Source organism: Colobus angolensis, unplaced genomic scaffold (assembly GCF_000951035.1).
Source record: "Colobus angolensis palliatus isolate OR3802 unplaced genomic scaffold, Cang.pa_1.0 Scaffold361, whole genome shotgun sequence".
NCBI lineage: Eukaryota > Metazoa > Chordata > Mammalia > Primates > Cercopithecidae > Colobus > Colobus angolensis.
In genome coordinates this window covers 1054438-1070739 of record NW_012116944.1, presented here as the reverse complement: position 1 = coordinate 1070739, position 16302 = coordinate 1054438, and the positions used below count along the sequence as shown (strand labels likewise).

At 40.7% G+C, this 16302-nt stretch overlaps 1 protein-coding gene across 5 annotated transcripts in view; it reads right to left on the bottom strand.

Moving 5' to 3' along the window:
* The window catches only part of FAM13C (family with sequence similarity 13, member C), a 118917-nt gene that overhangs the window by 23694 nt on the left and 78921 nt on the right, over positions 1–16302 (bottom strand). For all 5 annotated transcript variants that reach the window (XM_011953452.1, XM_011953450.1, XM_011953451.1 and 2 more), the window contains one exon: positions 13316–13400. In XM_011953452.1, the coding sequence (XP_011808842.1) occupies positions 13316–13400 (85 nt within the window). The remainder of the gene's footprint in view (positions 1–13315; positions 13401–16302) is intronic.

Sequence of the window (16302 nt, the reverse complement as noted above, 5' to 3'; positions counted from 1 at the left end):
AAAGGGATAACAACCAGTGAAGGAAGGGAGAGAATGGAGTAGGAGGAAGAAAGAGAAAAGAAAAACAAGAGGAAGAGAGGGGAGAGGAGTCCCCAGAAAGAAAATTATTCAGCAGTCATCAAAAATGATGGAGAACTCTGCTTATCAGCAAGGAATGATGTTCAGAATATGCTAAATGGGAGCCACAAGTTTCAAAACAAAACATCCCATTTTATATAAACACACACGTTTATATGTACAAATAGATGCACTGAAAGATCAAAGAGGTTACGTAGCAACTACAAAGCATGGTAGAATCAGGAATAATTCTATTTTCCTCTCCAAAACTTTATGTACCATTTTATTGCAGGAAAAACAAAAAACATACACAAAACCTGCTCCAAATCCTCTCCCCAGCTAGCCATCTCTGTCCCTGAATTCTCACTAGAACCAATCCCCTTTTAAGTTAGTTCCCCACCTTGTGATCAGTCCAGAAGGTAGGTACCCCTCTGCTATGGAAGTAAGGGCAGGGGACTGAGGCGCAGCAGCAGGGCATCAGATCATTAGGAAACTGAGTTAGGGAGCCAGAAGAAGGAGCTCTGCACCCTGGACTCTGTACAGTTATTCAAGAAGCAGCCTAGTCTCCTTCTCAAGTTTGCTCAACAGACAAGTTAGGGCCAGCCAAGGCTTTCTCTTACTACTTCTTCTCTAACAAAAGTGGAAAACAAAAGATTTTCTGGATGAATAAGCAGAATCAGAAAACACTGATGATCTGCTTGTCCAAAATAAACACTTATCACAACTTGGTACCAGATGAATCTTACTCAGATTTAGAGTGACTCCTTATTCTCTAGAGCTTGAAATGCAAACTGCTTTGTGTAACATCAGAGGCCTGATTAGGTCCTCCTGTGTTTTCAGTTGGCTTCTCTCCTGGTGGATTGTAGACTGGAGGGTGGATAACGCCTCCTATTTTGCCTTTGAGGCTCACTGACAGCACTGTCAGTGGCTGAGGCTAGTCAGAAATGGATGTGATGACAAAAGAGTTGGAGGGAGGTGAATGGCAATGCCTCCAGCCCAAGGCAAGGTGTAGTGGTGTGACTGACACACATCACTACAGGCAACACCCTTGCCATGAGTAATTTACCCAGAAAACTCTGCAGTTTGGAAACAGCCCTCAGGAGTAACCGGAATAAGAGTTACTAATCAATAACTCACAGCATATAATATCACCTTTGAAATACACCAGCAGGTGTATGGGTTCCTCATCAAATCCTTTTCTTAAACCACTAGGCTCTAAGAAGAAATGTGTTTTATTCATGTTACCAGTTTCTTGGAAATATCTTCGGAAATAATAATGAGGAAGAAAATAATCCTTAGCAGGCACCTGGGACCACCATATTTTTACTGAAATGGAAAAAGTTCTGAGATCTTGAACCCTTCAGCTCAGTTGTGGCCCCAGGGTCAAAATCAACAAGGTCTCTTCTTGGTTGCTGCTTTATAATGCCAAAATGGAAATACTTGGGATCCTAGTCACATAACTGTGAAGCAGCGCCAGGGAAAGATCTGTTTCTGGAACCCATAGAGTCCTAAAATATAACTTTGTAGAATCACAGATCACTACAAATGGCTTTTTAAAAAACTGCATTGCAACAGTAATTGCAAACCTCCATTTATATGGCATCTGTTTTCCCTTGGGCATTTGCGTAATTTACCATGTGGCCCAATTAACATCCTAACCTCCTTGCCTCCAATTCACTATTGAAGGAAACTGTGAGCCAGAAAGATCCCAAAGCAACCAATTGAAAAACAATACAGTCAAAAACTGGTAATTTGGTAGCCTCTCAGTTCTTTGTCCAAACTCTCCATTTGAGTTGAGAAGGGGTTTAATTAAATCAGCTGACTCATGCATATGTGTGTGTATTTGTGTAGACAGAATTATTGAGCTTTTTGCTCAGAAGAGGCCAGTGTAGATTCAGAGCCAATGCTGCTGCTGTTCTGGGAAGAGTCCAGGCCACTGCTTCCAGAGCCTACTTCCCAGTAGGGAGAAGCTGATGGCAACGTTAAACTAAGGTGGAACCTTTGTTCCCTAGGGGCACATTACTTTTTATCCCCAAGGAGGGGCATCTTGCCAGGGCTCATCCTGCAATGCAGTATGTTTTAGAGGAAAGGGTCTGGGAGTCAGGAGTTTGGTGCACCTATACTTTCTGTGGGACTCTAGCCAGTTTGCCCACCTCTCTCAGTTTCATTGTTTGGCCTGTGTCTTCCTCACAGGACTGTGATAAGAAAAATAAAAGGAGACATTCTGTACAACATTGTGCCAATACAGTAGTCACCACTTATCGGCAGGGGATAAGTTCCAAGACTCCCAGTGGATGCCTGAAACCACAGAGTGCATCAAACCCTATATATACTATGTTTTTTCCTATATAGAGAGAGCTTTGATAAAGTTTAATTCATAAATTAGACACAGTAAGAGATTAACAACAAATAATAAAATAGGACAATTATAACAAGATACTGTAATAAGAGTTGTATAAATGTGATCTCTCTGAAAATACTTATTGTACTGTACTGTGGGCACCTGAAATGCAGAAAGTGAGACCTAGGATATGGGAAGACTACTGTAGTAACAATGCTGTTACTTATGCTTAAAATTTTGTTAAAAGGGCAGATCCTATATTAAGTGTTTTTACCTAATTAAACAAATTCTTCTTTGTATTTTCTAAAAATTTTTGTAACAAATGCAGATTAATTTTATAAAAACAGGAAAACACAAGTTAATATTAAAATTTGGGGGGAAAAGAAAACTTTCATGAGAAGGGAAGTGAGAAAGCACCCTGGTGGCAGATAATAGTGAGCAAAGACTGTTAGTTTGAATCCCAGGCCTACCACTGGTTAAAGAGAGTTTAGAGATGTCAGACCTTTTTAAACCTCAATTTATTCCTCTGTTAAATGGGGAGAATAATGGTGCCTGCCTCACATGACTAAGTGAACATAAAATTATTCCCCTACAAAAGTTTTGCCAGATCTAGATAAACTTATTTTTTATTTACATAGTTTTTTTAAAAATGTTCCAACCTACAGTATTTTTTAAATTTAAGCTTCATCCTAAGCAATGGCCAAGAAGTCATTAATTTGATGTAGTAGTTACATTTTTAAGAACTAATACACATTAAAATAAATTCCTCCTAAAAGTAACAATATTCACCCATGCATCCTTTGTATAGGGTATTTGGTGAAATCTTAGGATAAAGCATAGAAGCTACTGAACACAGTATCTATGCGAACCATTATTTTTAACAAATATTATTACTAAAATAAGAAAGTTGAATATTGTCTTCTCTTACTGAACACCAACCTTATTTGGAATCCCTGCAGGGTTATTGTGGAAAATAAGAACCAATATACCCCTTAACATGTTGTCACTACTCTGAGTCCCTATTTATAAAAACATAATACTCTGAGTCCCTATTTATAAAAACATAATATTTATAAAAACATTGTTATTAGATATAATAATCATATCTAATATTTATTAAGTGAGTCACTGTTTCCTCCATCTTATTCTGAGATTTTTTGCATGTATTTAATCTTCATAACAACTACATGAGGCTGGTAGTAAAATGCTCTCCATTTTAAATTCACTAGGAAAGGTTGCATAACTAGGCTATCTCCATTCAGGGAGAGTTTGACCAATGCTTGAAATAGAAGACTCCAAATCTCTGACACCAGAAGCCACAGTGTTTCTGGCAGCCCAGTCACTGAACAGAAGGGAACATAGAGAAGAAAAGTAGTTACCATCAGTGTGTGAAGGCCAAAAGACCACTTCTGCTCAGGCTGCAACCCCAAGCAGAAGCAAATGCTACATTACAGTGGTTAAAAGAGTTAGTCAGATTTAAAAATATAACTTTCTAATGTGAATTTTTAAAGCTATTCCAAACCTAAGTAAATCTCTGTCTGCAAAAACTTGAGATGGGGTGCTGAGATGTGTAGATCTGTAAAGTTGCACTCTTGGGATTGCCCATCATGGTGGGCTCATAAATAGCATTCAGGGACATTCCAAAATGCCAAACGTCAGCCTTTGTTGGTTTCAAACGCTATATAAGCCAAAAGTGTGTCCGTGGTTCTAATGAGGTTCAGGCCTTAGCATTCTCAACCAGCCTCTGTCAGAACAGACAGCAGGGAGGATAATAGCATCACACACACACAAAGAGGACCACAAAAACAAAGATGAAAAACAACCGAGAAAATATCTGATGGATACATGATGGGTTCAGTTTTAGGTATGTCACATTTGAGTTCCTGAGGCACTGAAGGGTTAGCTATATGGTTAGAGGGGAGAGAACATGGGTAAACCTGAAGCCATCCCAATAACCAAGGCCAGGAAAATAGATGAGCTTCCTTGGTTAGAGATGACTGAGAGAGGAGAAGCAGTATCATCATGTCAGGTGGGAATGACGGCAGATGAAAAGGGACTGTGGGTTTAGGAGACTGACTGAGCAGTGAGGAGGTCAGCACTCCAAGCAGTCCTATGTGTCAGTTTCTACAGATGGCCACTAGATGTGTTAGGGAGCTGGAGGGGTGGGAAATATGTCACCCTGAAAACAGGGCTGGGCTTCATGACAGTCACCCTGCAGACCCAAGAGGCAATTTGCCATAATGAATAAAAACATGAGCCACAGGCTCAGGAAGACCCAGATTCTCGTCCCAGTTTTGTCACTGGTGTGACCTGGGATGCATGATTTGATCTCTCTCAATCTCATTGAATTTGAGAAATAACCAAGGGAAATGGCCAATGGACAGCTTCTGATCTCTGAGAACATCTTTTACTGTTCCTATGTCACCAAAATGGAGCCAACTGCTCAGATAACAATGAGGCTGAACAATGTCCTGCCCAGGTCCAGGGTTCTGCCTGAGCTGTGGAGCTAGGGAAAGAGAAATCATCCATCATAGTGTGGAAGATTCAGAAGTGTCCTCTAGGGATACAGAGAAAGCTGGGTGCTGGATGCTTATCATTTTTCAGCCTACTTGACTCTCCAGGTCTTCTAGTCGATTCTTGAATATTTGATCACCTTAGTGGTACAGCTGATAAAAATCTGCTATTAAGATGAGAAAAGCTATTTTCAAATGGGAGTTTTCATTTATGAGCAGAAGCGCTATAGGGAGAATATTTGGGGAACATTGAATACACAAAGCTAACAGAAAGACCACTGAAGGAAATTCCAACCTTCAATGTGGGCGATAACTTTACTAGGCTCATCCCAAGTCAATTAGAAAGTGTAGTCAAGAATGATTCATCTCAAGTGTCATGAGTTAGGCTGATTAGCCAATTCACTCAAGGAAGTTGGACCAGCAGCTCCAGATAGAGGCACAGGAATGTATGATTCTCAAGGAACTCAAAGAGACAGGACAGGTTGTCTACCTAGCCCTGGGCCTGGGAGGCATCCAGAGCAGTGTCAGACACCAAGCTTCTGGGCATGCCATCTGCTCACTTCCAGGCAGTCTTTCTATGCATGGAAAGCTGATACTAAAATAACCCAAGGAAAGGATTTTTAAAGTGACTAAAATATATAGGGAACCTGTGTGCAGGGGAAAAGTGGTAATTGAGAACTCTCTGTGTGTTCAAATTTTTTGTAAACCTAAAACTGTTCTGAAAAATAAAGTTTATTAATATTTTTTGTAATGACTATATGCTACCAGTTAGAAGCCCAGGCTCTGGCGTCAGAGGCTTGGGCTTGGTCTGCGATACCACTTGTTGGCAGTTGTTACATCCTTGACCAGGCGAGTCTCTTCAAATTCAGAATTCTCATTTGTAAACAGTTGAAGACAAATATAATCAGGTATAATAACACAGTACTTGGTCTAATGTAAAAAGTGAATTAAAAAATTAAATAACTACTTGGCAATTTGGGCTGTAGGACTGATATTTCCTTCCTATAAAGCAGTTGGAGAAGTAGCCTCAGAGAATTAGAGTCATCTATACATTTTGAAATATTTCCTTAGAAAACAAGGTTAATGTGAAGTTCCTTTCTTCATAGATTATGAAGATAGATATAAAAGCATCACAGAAAAATTATTAATAGTAGATAACTTTTCTGGCCAAATTATGTCACAGGTTTAGTACAGGACAGATTTTACTGTTACAAATGTAATTCCAAATTTAATAGGTAGTATTTATTCAGCCATCAGCTCTATAGATTATTGCTGTTATAAATACCTTTTGCTTAGGAGAATAAGTGTAATGTCAATCATATGCAAGATTCTAGAGGGCACCTAGGGAATGAACAATATGAAATGTCATTTCCACTCCCTGAAAGTAGTTAGAAATTATGATAGAATACCTCTTCAAAGACAAATGTAAGCATTATCAACTGGAGGAAAGGAGACATGAGTTCTGAGTACAGAAAGAATGCCCAGCTTTTAACATAATGACAGCTGACATTTATGGAGCATTTACCACAGGAGATGAGCTAAGACCTTCATATGTATTATAGCATGCCATTCTTACAACAATCCTAGGAATTAGATAGTATGCTTTTTCCCATTTTAAACAAAAGGAACAGAGGAGGATGAGAGAATAAATAACCTGTCCCAAATCACCCAAGTAGCACATGAAATTCTGCAAGGAACTATCTTTCTGAGCAAGGCAGAGCTTTTTGCAAAGGGCAGAGTTGAATTAATGTTTTAAGAAATCAATTCAGTTCTAATCCTTGCAGGTGCAACCTGGATTAATCTTGTTTTACATTTCAGAAATGACATGGAAGAAGAAATTTTTAAACAACAGTTGAGATGAAAAATATATCTGGGTTTTCAAGAAGTCTATGCATGATTATCATGCCAAAGATTGTTTTAAAACAAAACTGAATGATGATTGGGCCATGTTTTGCAAAGGATGCAAAGCTAACAATATGCAGCTAAGGGAAGAGATTAATTTCTGTCTTTATGATGGACATGTCAGTACCAGTCCTTGCAAATGGGTCCTGGATTAATCTTATTTTACATTTCAGAAATGGCATGGAAAAGGAAGCACAGAATGATAAATCTGAGTTTGCAGATGATGTTAACATTTTTCAGAGTGAAATGCTCAGCAACCACAGACCAAGCTCATAAACCATGAAGCAGAGGTTCAATAGTGGCAGATGACTTGCTCTGTGGGCCAGTAAGTGATGCCATTAAAGAAAACAAAGCCAGATACTCCTAACAAATAACAAGCACTAAGCTATTAGTTTAATCAGGTATGGGATTTGGGGAGCTCTGATAGAGTATACTGATATGACAAAAAAGCCAAGAAAATACTGTGCATCTCTAGCAAGGGTTTGAAAAACAATCCCACAGGCATAATTATTTCATATTTGTTTTATAAAATGCCCCTGTTCCCATTTTCAGGTATTAATTCATTTTTTTTTAAATTGAGGTCATTGTAGATTCACATGCTGCTGTAAGAAATAGTAGAGATCCCTTGTATAGTTTGCCCAGTTTCTTCCAGTGGTGACATTCTGTAAAACTAAAGTACCTCTGCTGATATTTACAAATAAAATATAGTTTTTGACTCCATGTGAAATACACTATGCAGTTCAGGTAAATACACATCAAGAGAGGCACAGGGACCTAGAGATGGATTCAATCAGAGGAGGCAAAATTACAGAAACAGAGGGTCTGTAGCAAATAAATCAACTACAAATCTAGGTCTCTTCAGTCTGCCAAGATAAAGTCAGGGATGGATTTTTAAAATGACTTTCAAAATACATTAATTATATAGAGGGTATTTAGACCAGCTATATACTTCATTCCAAATTCTAGAATATTAAAACTTTGGGGACTTACCATTTAAGCTGGATGGTAAATAGCATAGTGATGAAGAGTTTAGGCTATGGAGTCAGAGTGGGGAAAGCCCCACTGCCACTTCCCCATTTTCCACCCAACCACCCTGTACTCAGCAGCTTTGGGCCCTTCAGCCAGTGTATTAGTTTGCTTTCATGTTGCTGATAAAGACATACCCAAGACTGGGCAATTTGTAAAAGAAAGAGGTTTATTGGACTCACAGCTCCACGTGGGTGGGAAAGTCTACCATTAACGGCAGAAGGTGAAAGCCTTGTCTCACGTGGTGGCAGACAAGAGAATAGAGCTTGTGCAGGGAAATTCCCCTTTTGAAAACCATCAGACCTCATGCGACATTCACTGTCATGAGAACAGCATGGGAAAGATCTGCCCCCATGATTCAATTACCTCTCACCGGGTCCCTCCCACAACACGTGGGAATTCAAATTTGGGTGGGGACATAGCCAAACCATATCACCAGTTACATCTCCAAGTTGATTTCCTCATCTTTAATCTGGGGGTGATAATGAAAACTATATCATAGAGTTCTTGTGAAGAGTAAGAAAATCCATCCACTAATGCCCAGTCCATCCACTAATGCCTGATACAAGTAAAGAGGTCATTGTTACCTAATGTTGATGTTATTCACTTAAGAGCTTTTAAAGCAAAGGTTTCTGAACCTCAGCACTATTGACCATTCAGCGCTATTAGACCAGATAATTCTTTGATGGGGGAGAGGGGTGGTCCTGTGCATTTCAGGATGTGTATTTCAGAATTTTCCTGGCCTCTACTCACCAGAGGCCAGGAAAGTCCACCCCCTCATTGTAACCAGTTGTGTCTCTAGATACTGCCAAATGTCCTCAAGGGGGGCAAAAAATAGACCCCAACTGAAAAACCTCTATTTTAAGGGAACCAACTTACGACAAATAAATGAAGTGCTACTTTCCATAATAGTAGCCATTTTTTAAGTTAAAGCATTAGGTGGTACATCCTGAATATATATAAAGGCTCTAGAAGGCTTTAGAAGTCTCAGTGTGTCTCATACACACCCCCCCACACACACACACCATAATGAATTAAGTTTATAAAAGATATTTGGAAATTCTGTGCACTCCTGAGGTTGAATGAAGATCTTACTGACTTTCAAAGACTATCTGGGGTTGCCACCACATAGACTGAAATATCAAGTTTTATGAATAACCAAATGTTCTTAGTAGGATACCTGAAATGCTTTCCTATTCTAGAAGTCTATTTCTAAATTGCACCTGCAGCAGGAACATATTTCATGTCACCCCTGGAATGGCACCGTGTTCTATAAAGTATTACTGAACCTCCTTGCACTTCAGAATCACCAAGGGAGTTTTTCAAATGTGGGGATTCTTAGATGTCATCTTTATATTTTAATTTTTCATTTTAAGGTAGGGATCTCAGACAGCTGTAAGTTTAATACGCATTTCCAATTAATTGAAAACTCTGGTCAAGTAGACAGTGTCTGGAAATATGAGCAAAAAGGTTAGGTTCTGGTTGACTCTGACCTACGTCAGCTTCAACTTTGGAAGAGACTTATAGATTATGCAGAATTCTGCATAAGAATAATTATAGACTCCAAATAGACATACTACATTAGCGTCTTACCCAAATTGAAAGTTCAATTTGAAGATCAAGATTTTAGAAAAATATAATAAAGTACTGCTATGGAATTATTATTTTTAGTAAAAGGTGTGCAGTTATCTCTGGTGACAGTTTTTGCTAAAACTCCAAACCATCAATCGTCCTTGATCAGACAGAACAAAGGTTACTATGCTGAGTCATGTGCAACATAAACAGTCCTTCTCCACACTCTAAAATCACAAGCAGTGGAAAAGACAAACCTCATTCCATTTTCCATTCAACCACATCAGAATAGGTGCTTACTAATTCCATGCTGGAAATATTTGCTTCAGCTGTAAGAAGATATTGATAGAGTTAGAAGTATTTTGAGCCTATTGTGTGGGTTTCTGCCTTAGTCAGTCCTGGCTGCTATAACAAATTACCATAGACTGAGTGGCTTATTAACAACAGAAACTTATCTCTCACAGTTCTGGAGGCTGGAAGTTCAAGATCAGGTGCCAGCCTGGTCAACTTCTGATAAGGGTTCTCTTCCAGCTTTCAGAGGGCTGACTTCTTAGAGTCTCACATGGAGGAAAGAGGGCAATCTCATGGCCTAATCACCTGCCCAAGGTCCCACCTCCAAACTTCAACATATATTTTAATAAGTTGTTGGGGAAACACAAAGATTCAGTCTATAACAGCTTCTGTCTCACAGGTTGTGGTTTGCAACCTACAAGTAGGGTGACCAACTGTCTTGGAATACCTGGGAGTGAAGATTTCTTAGCACGTGAGATATTTAGTGCTAAAAATAGGACAATCCTATGCAAACCAAGCCAGTTGGTTACCCTTTTTATGACCCTAAGCTGCCTTGCAGCCGATTTCCTCTCCATCATTTTTCCCTAAGGGCCTTCTATTCCTCAAATCTGTCTATATCCCCATCCCACTCACTCCCAACCTGTGGACTTTCTCCTCCTGAGATAAGTAAGCAGACGGAGCCAACTGGCCACAGACCCTGAGTTATAAGTCTCGTGTGATCTGTGAGCCTTTCCCATTGGCAAAATTGAGGTAGAGCAGAGTCAGACAGAACTTGACATTCTCTCCCAATTCAAGACACTGTCCACTTGAATAGTGTGGTTCTATTACTCAGGGGGATTTATGAAACACACAGATTCCAGGACTTTCATCCTAGACTGTCTAGAGAGGATGCCAGAGAATCTCCACATTGGAAAAGCTTCCTGGTAATTATGATCCATAAGAAGGTTCTGGAACAGTATCTAGAATACAGTGTCCCCAGGGGTAACATGAAATGTCTTCTTGCTGCATATGCAGTTTACAACTGGATGTATAGGACAGGGGGACCTGTCAAGTCTCTTACTAGGTGGAACTGATCTTGGCAACCCATAAACCCAAGTTAAAATCAGTCAAGTCTATAGTGAATTTGAAACCTACTAGGTCACATGAATTTATACTTATGATGTTTGCTACTTATGGTTAAGTGGTAGCATATTATATCCAGTTATTCTTATGAAAATCACTTGTTCATATCACATGTTCAAATCCATGTTCAAAATCACAGCTTTTGTCCATGTTATTGACATTGAAAATTACTAATTGAATTTTTACAACAATTATGATTTGAATATTTATATACATGTAAGGCTCAGAGAGAATGCTAGATGATAAGAAAGAGAAGACTGTTTTTAAGTTACTATAATATTTTATGGACTTATGGCCATCTGTGTTCATCTTACACAACCACCCTCTTACCAGGAGTAACATGAAAAAAATTAAAGTTTTAAGGTGCCCAAAGATCACTCTAGAAATCCATCCCTGAATTAAGAACCATGGATCTGAACATAAATGTCTTCCCTGAGTGACTCATGGATTAGAAAATGCACGGTCTTCCTGTAAGAGTGCATCTTAGAACCCAGTGAGACCAAACCATCCCATAATTTAAGTCACAAAGGCATCTTACAAATGGCTGTCACTTTGGCAATATCCCTGCCAAATGAAGAGACTCCTTTGGTCCCTGGAAACATCAGTTTTCTAGATGTCTCTACAGTCTAGTTTTCTAGACTCTCTAGGGAGGGCTCTGAGACATTTCAGATTCATCTACATTTTGGAAAATCCAGCGTATAACCCACAAGCCTCCTCTCTAAAGAGACTTCTGCACATCTCTGCCATTTGATATTTAACATGGAATGTATTGCTAATTCCTCTGTGTGAGCAATCCCTACATAAACCCTGTATTTATTTTCATTTTATAACAAGTAATAATAAGCTTGTGCAAAATCTTGCCTATGCCGATGAGAAAACACAAAACTATTTTTAACTGTTGGGAAGACACATAAAAGTCATGATGAAAAGAAAAAATTTATCCACATCCAGCATGCAACAAATATTTTACTGAACACTTTGTCAGAAACTTGTATAGTTAATCCAAATCACCAAATAACTCAACGGTTAACTTGTACTTGGTTTGAGACTTCTTTATGTGTTTTGTATTAAATATGTTGTTTGTTTGCAGGGAGTGGAATATGGTGTTGAGGGAAGAAAAGGGATGTTGTCTAAATAATCTGACTTAAATTGCTAATTGGCCTGATGTTAGCTCCTGTTCAATTTTATTTGCCACTCATCCAAACGCAATGGCCAACAGAGCAGGAGAGCTCACTGGGCAACAAAGACAGCCAACTGGCCACCTGCATCCATAGGGAAACAAGGTACCACTCACCAGCAATGCTCTGCTAGGCTTCAGTATCTTACGATGAATAGTAGTACTTCACAAGTCAGTTTAAGGATTGAATATAATACACAAAAAGTGTTTAGAACAGTGTCAGGATCATAGAATGTTTTAAATAATCATAGTAGCTACTACTAGTAGCTATTATATGCTACCATTATTAGTACACATTCCAACACCAGACAGTATTGATTGGCCTGCTTAGACTATGTGGCTCTGTTTTCTTTTTTTTTTTCTTTAAAAAATTTTTAAATTGTTTGTTTATTTTTAATTTGTTTGGGCATATAGTAGGTGTATATATTTATGGGGTCTGCTTTCAACAGGATTATCTAAAATGTACTATTGCTAATGGTACTGAAACAGATTACCTTTGTAAATCTTTGCCTTCAACTCCTAGAGATTAAGGACCTCTCATGAAGAAAGCTCCCTTAGCCTATTTCTACCATTCATCTGGAAACCAGTCTGCAAACTTGTGACCTCTTCCTGTTAGAAAACATAAGCTATGCTCTCACTTATATAAATTAGTGTTTCTTTCCTCTCCAAATATTCCTGGCAACATTAATTTGCCTCTGTTGGCTAGCCAATCTACCATCCCCGGAATTAAAGCCAGAGACTAACAGAAAATCAAGACTCAATTTGGGACTTTTTGACAAGGAAATTAATGAAAAAAAAATGGAAACCAAACAAGACAATACAGAATCAGAATGAGCTTTCAGTGGAGCACTCACCCCCACTTTCCCTGCATGCACGGATCATCTTACAAGCAGTTAACAGGAAAGGAAGTAGCAGTATGGAAACTTCCCCATCCACAACACATCAAAAAGAAGAATTTCAAGACAGCACAGGTTATCTAGGTCCAGTAATATAAAATAAGCATAGCACTCATGTGTCCCAGGAGACCAAATGGGAAAATGAAGACTAGAGGTTGCAATGGGTACTTTCACCTTACACAAATGACACCCATTTGTGTGTGACTCTTGGTCCTATCTAGACAGTTCTATGTTATAGCAAATCCCAGTCCTTCCTGCTCCCCCTCAGCTCCTCCTGGGCAACTCAGAAGCACCTCTTGGGCTTTCATGTCGCCCCAGGCACTGTTTTCCCTCAGAGGCTCAGGCTGAGTGTGAACCAGCAAGAGACTGAACTACCTTGAGAGTACAATTTGGGACAACCCCGAGCCCTGTATCTTACCTGCAGAATCTGTCCCATCAGCAAGCACACTCTGAGTCGATGCTGGCACTGGGTCCTTGACTCCATGCACCTGAGCAGCTTCATCCTGGTTTGTTAAAAATGCAGAGCACAGATCAGATTCGAGGGCTTGGAGCTTCAGCAAGGAATTCTGCCAGCAAAAGCAGAACATGAGGCCAGCTAAGTAGATGCCTAACACACAACAGTGTGTCCGCAGCTCCCGCAAGCACCTTCCTCCGCTGCCTGGCAGGAAGAGGGTGGTGGCAACAGCTGCTTCAGGGAAAGAACTGGTTGTGCCAGAATCATACACGTATCATTCCACATGCAGGCTCAGTTTCTGCCTCATTTAAATCCTAACGTATATGGATTATCTGTGACACATGGGACTGGTGATTTCATCAGCAAGAGACGCTGCATCTGGAGAACCAATCTGAGAAGATATCTGCTTCCCGGGTGCTTGAGGTTTTATGCTTTGCAAGTGTTTCATTCATTGTGCTGACATCAGGAAGCAGAAGACATTAAGTCCCTCCCTGGCTACCATTCATAAAAGCCATCATCCCTCCAAAGCAAAGACAGCAGCAAACCGCAGTGCACAAAGAGTTACTGCTGCAGAGGCTGCCGGGCATCTGGGAGGGGCTTTGAGGCTCCCTAATCCACATCTGTATGCAGGGATGTGTGTGTGTGTGTGTGTGTGTGTGTGTGTGTGTGTGTGTGTGTGTGTCTTCTAAAGTTACTTCTCTCACATGAGAACAGGATGAGAGAAAGGGTGGAGGGAGATGACCTTGGTCATTTAGCATAACCCAGCCACTAAGGAAGAAGCAATTCATCTTTCATAGCCCTCAGCACAACCTCCCACCCACTCTCTTCATTTCTCATTTAAAATTTCTCCCATGATTCTTAATAAGAACAGTCATACAGATTGACGCATGCATCCTGCCATGATGCAGATGCCAGCAAATTAATTCCCCCGACCAGGTGAAAGTGAGTCAGCCTGAGTCCCCGGCCGGGCTCGCTCCCTCTCCACAAGAATGTTCTACAGGTCTCAGCTGCTCTCCTACCCTCCCAGCTCCAGAAGGGGTGGGCACTAGGAGCAGAGTCACTGGTCCTTTCCCTGCTAGGACCCTCCAATACACACAGGCACACACACACTTACTCATACCCTACCCTCTACATATCCTTTCCCCCACACAGTGTCACACCCAGTCCACAGCCCCACCCCTGCCATATACACACCCTCACCCCCTACTCCACACACACATGTATGTACACCCTCCACCCCTAGTGCTTACCTCCATCCTACACGCACTCTTAAACCTACCCCTCACCTCCTCCACAAAGATGCTGATACCAAACCTTATACTCTCATCCCTACTCCCCACACCTACAAACACCCCATCTTCCACATACACACACCCTTACCCCATACACACCTCATACCCTCACATCCACCCCCCGAAACCTCCCAGGCAACTTCACACATAACCCATGCACACCCACCCCACACACACCCACATCCAACTCCCATGCCTTCACACACTATTCCACATACACACCCCTGCTCCATACGTACCTTCACACCTTTCCTCACATAAACATCTTCCCAACATCTCTCACACCCTAACTCCACCCTTCCATGCAAGATCAAGTCCCACGCACAACCCTTGATCCATTCTGCTGATGTATGAACCTACAGTAGTGTTTTACAAGCTGCCCACCAAGGGATGTCTAAAATCTGTTGTCTCTTCACCATTGTGAAAGCAGCAAGTGACTAGGTGGGCTCAGGATCACACCTCTGCCATGCCCGGAGATGGGGTGGGACCTGGCACAAACCTCCTAAGAGCTCAGGGGCTGCTGCCTGGGAGCCCATGTGAAGCACCTGTGTGGGACTGAGCCATTTTTTTGGCTTCCTCCTCCATTCTGGGATGTTTTCCCAGCAGCTGAGTGTAGAAGTAAGAACTGAGGTTGTTGACAGGAGCTGCAGAAGGAGCAGGGACACCAAGTTTCTGGGAGGATTTAGTATTTAGTAAACAAGCAGCTGGAAGGCAAACAGAAAGATTCCAGGCAAATTTCCTACTGGAGGACACTGGAAATCAGTGACCTCTCAAAAAGAGCAAAACTACCCTGAAGATTAACAAATAATGCCATGGGAACTTAAAACAGTGCAGCCACTATGCAAAACAGAATGATGGGCTCCCAAAATGTTAAAAATAGAATTACCATATAATCCAGCAATTTCATTGCTGCATATCTAGCCAGAACAATTGGAAGCAGGGACTTGAATAGATATTCATGCACCCATACTCATAGCTGCATTACTCACAATGACCAAGAGGTATGTTTTGGATAAAATAGTGTCTCTACAAAATTTATATGTTGAAGCCCTAACCCCCAATGATACTGTATTTGGAGACGACCCCTTTAAAGAGGCAATTAGGGTTAGATGAGGAAGTGATACCAGGGAGACAGAAAGAAAGCCATGTGAAGATGTAACGAGAAGGCAGCTGTCTGCAAGACAAGGAGAGAGGCTCAGGAGAAATCGACCCTGCTGGCACCTTGATCTGGGACTTCTAGTCTCCAGAACTGTGAAAAAATACATTTATGTTGTTTAAGCTTCCAAGTCTGTGGTATTTGTTAGGGAAGATCTAACAGATTAACACAAGGTGGACGCAGCCTAAGTGTCCATGAGCAGGTGAATGGATAAACCAAAGGTGGTTATGCACATACAATGGAACATTGTCCAACACTCAAAACGAAGGACTTCTGACACAGGCTACATGCCACAACATGTATAAACTTTGAGGACATTATGCTAAGTGAAATAAGCCAGTCACAAAAGGACAAATGCTGTATACTTCCACTTGCATAAGATATTTAGAGTAGTAAAATTCATCGAAGCTGGGAGCAGTGGCCTAAGCCTGTAAATCCCAGCACTTTGGGAGGCTGAGGTAGGCAGATCACTTGAGGCCAGGAGGTTCATATATATAAATATA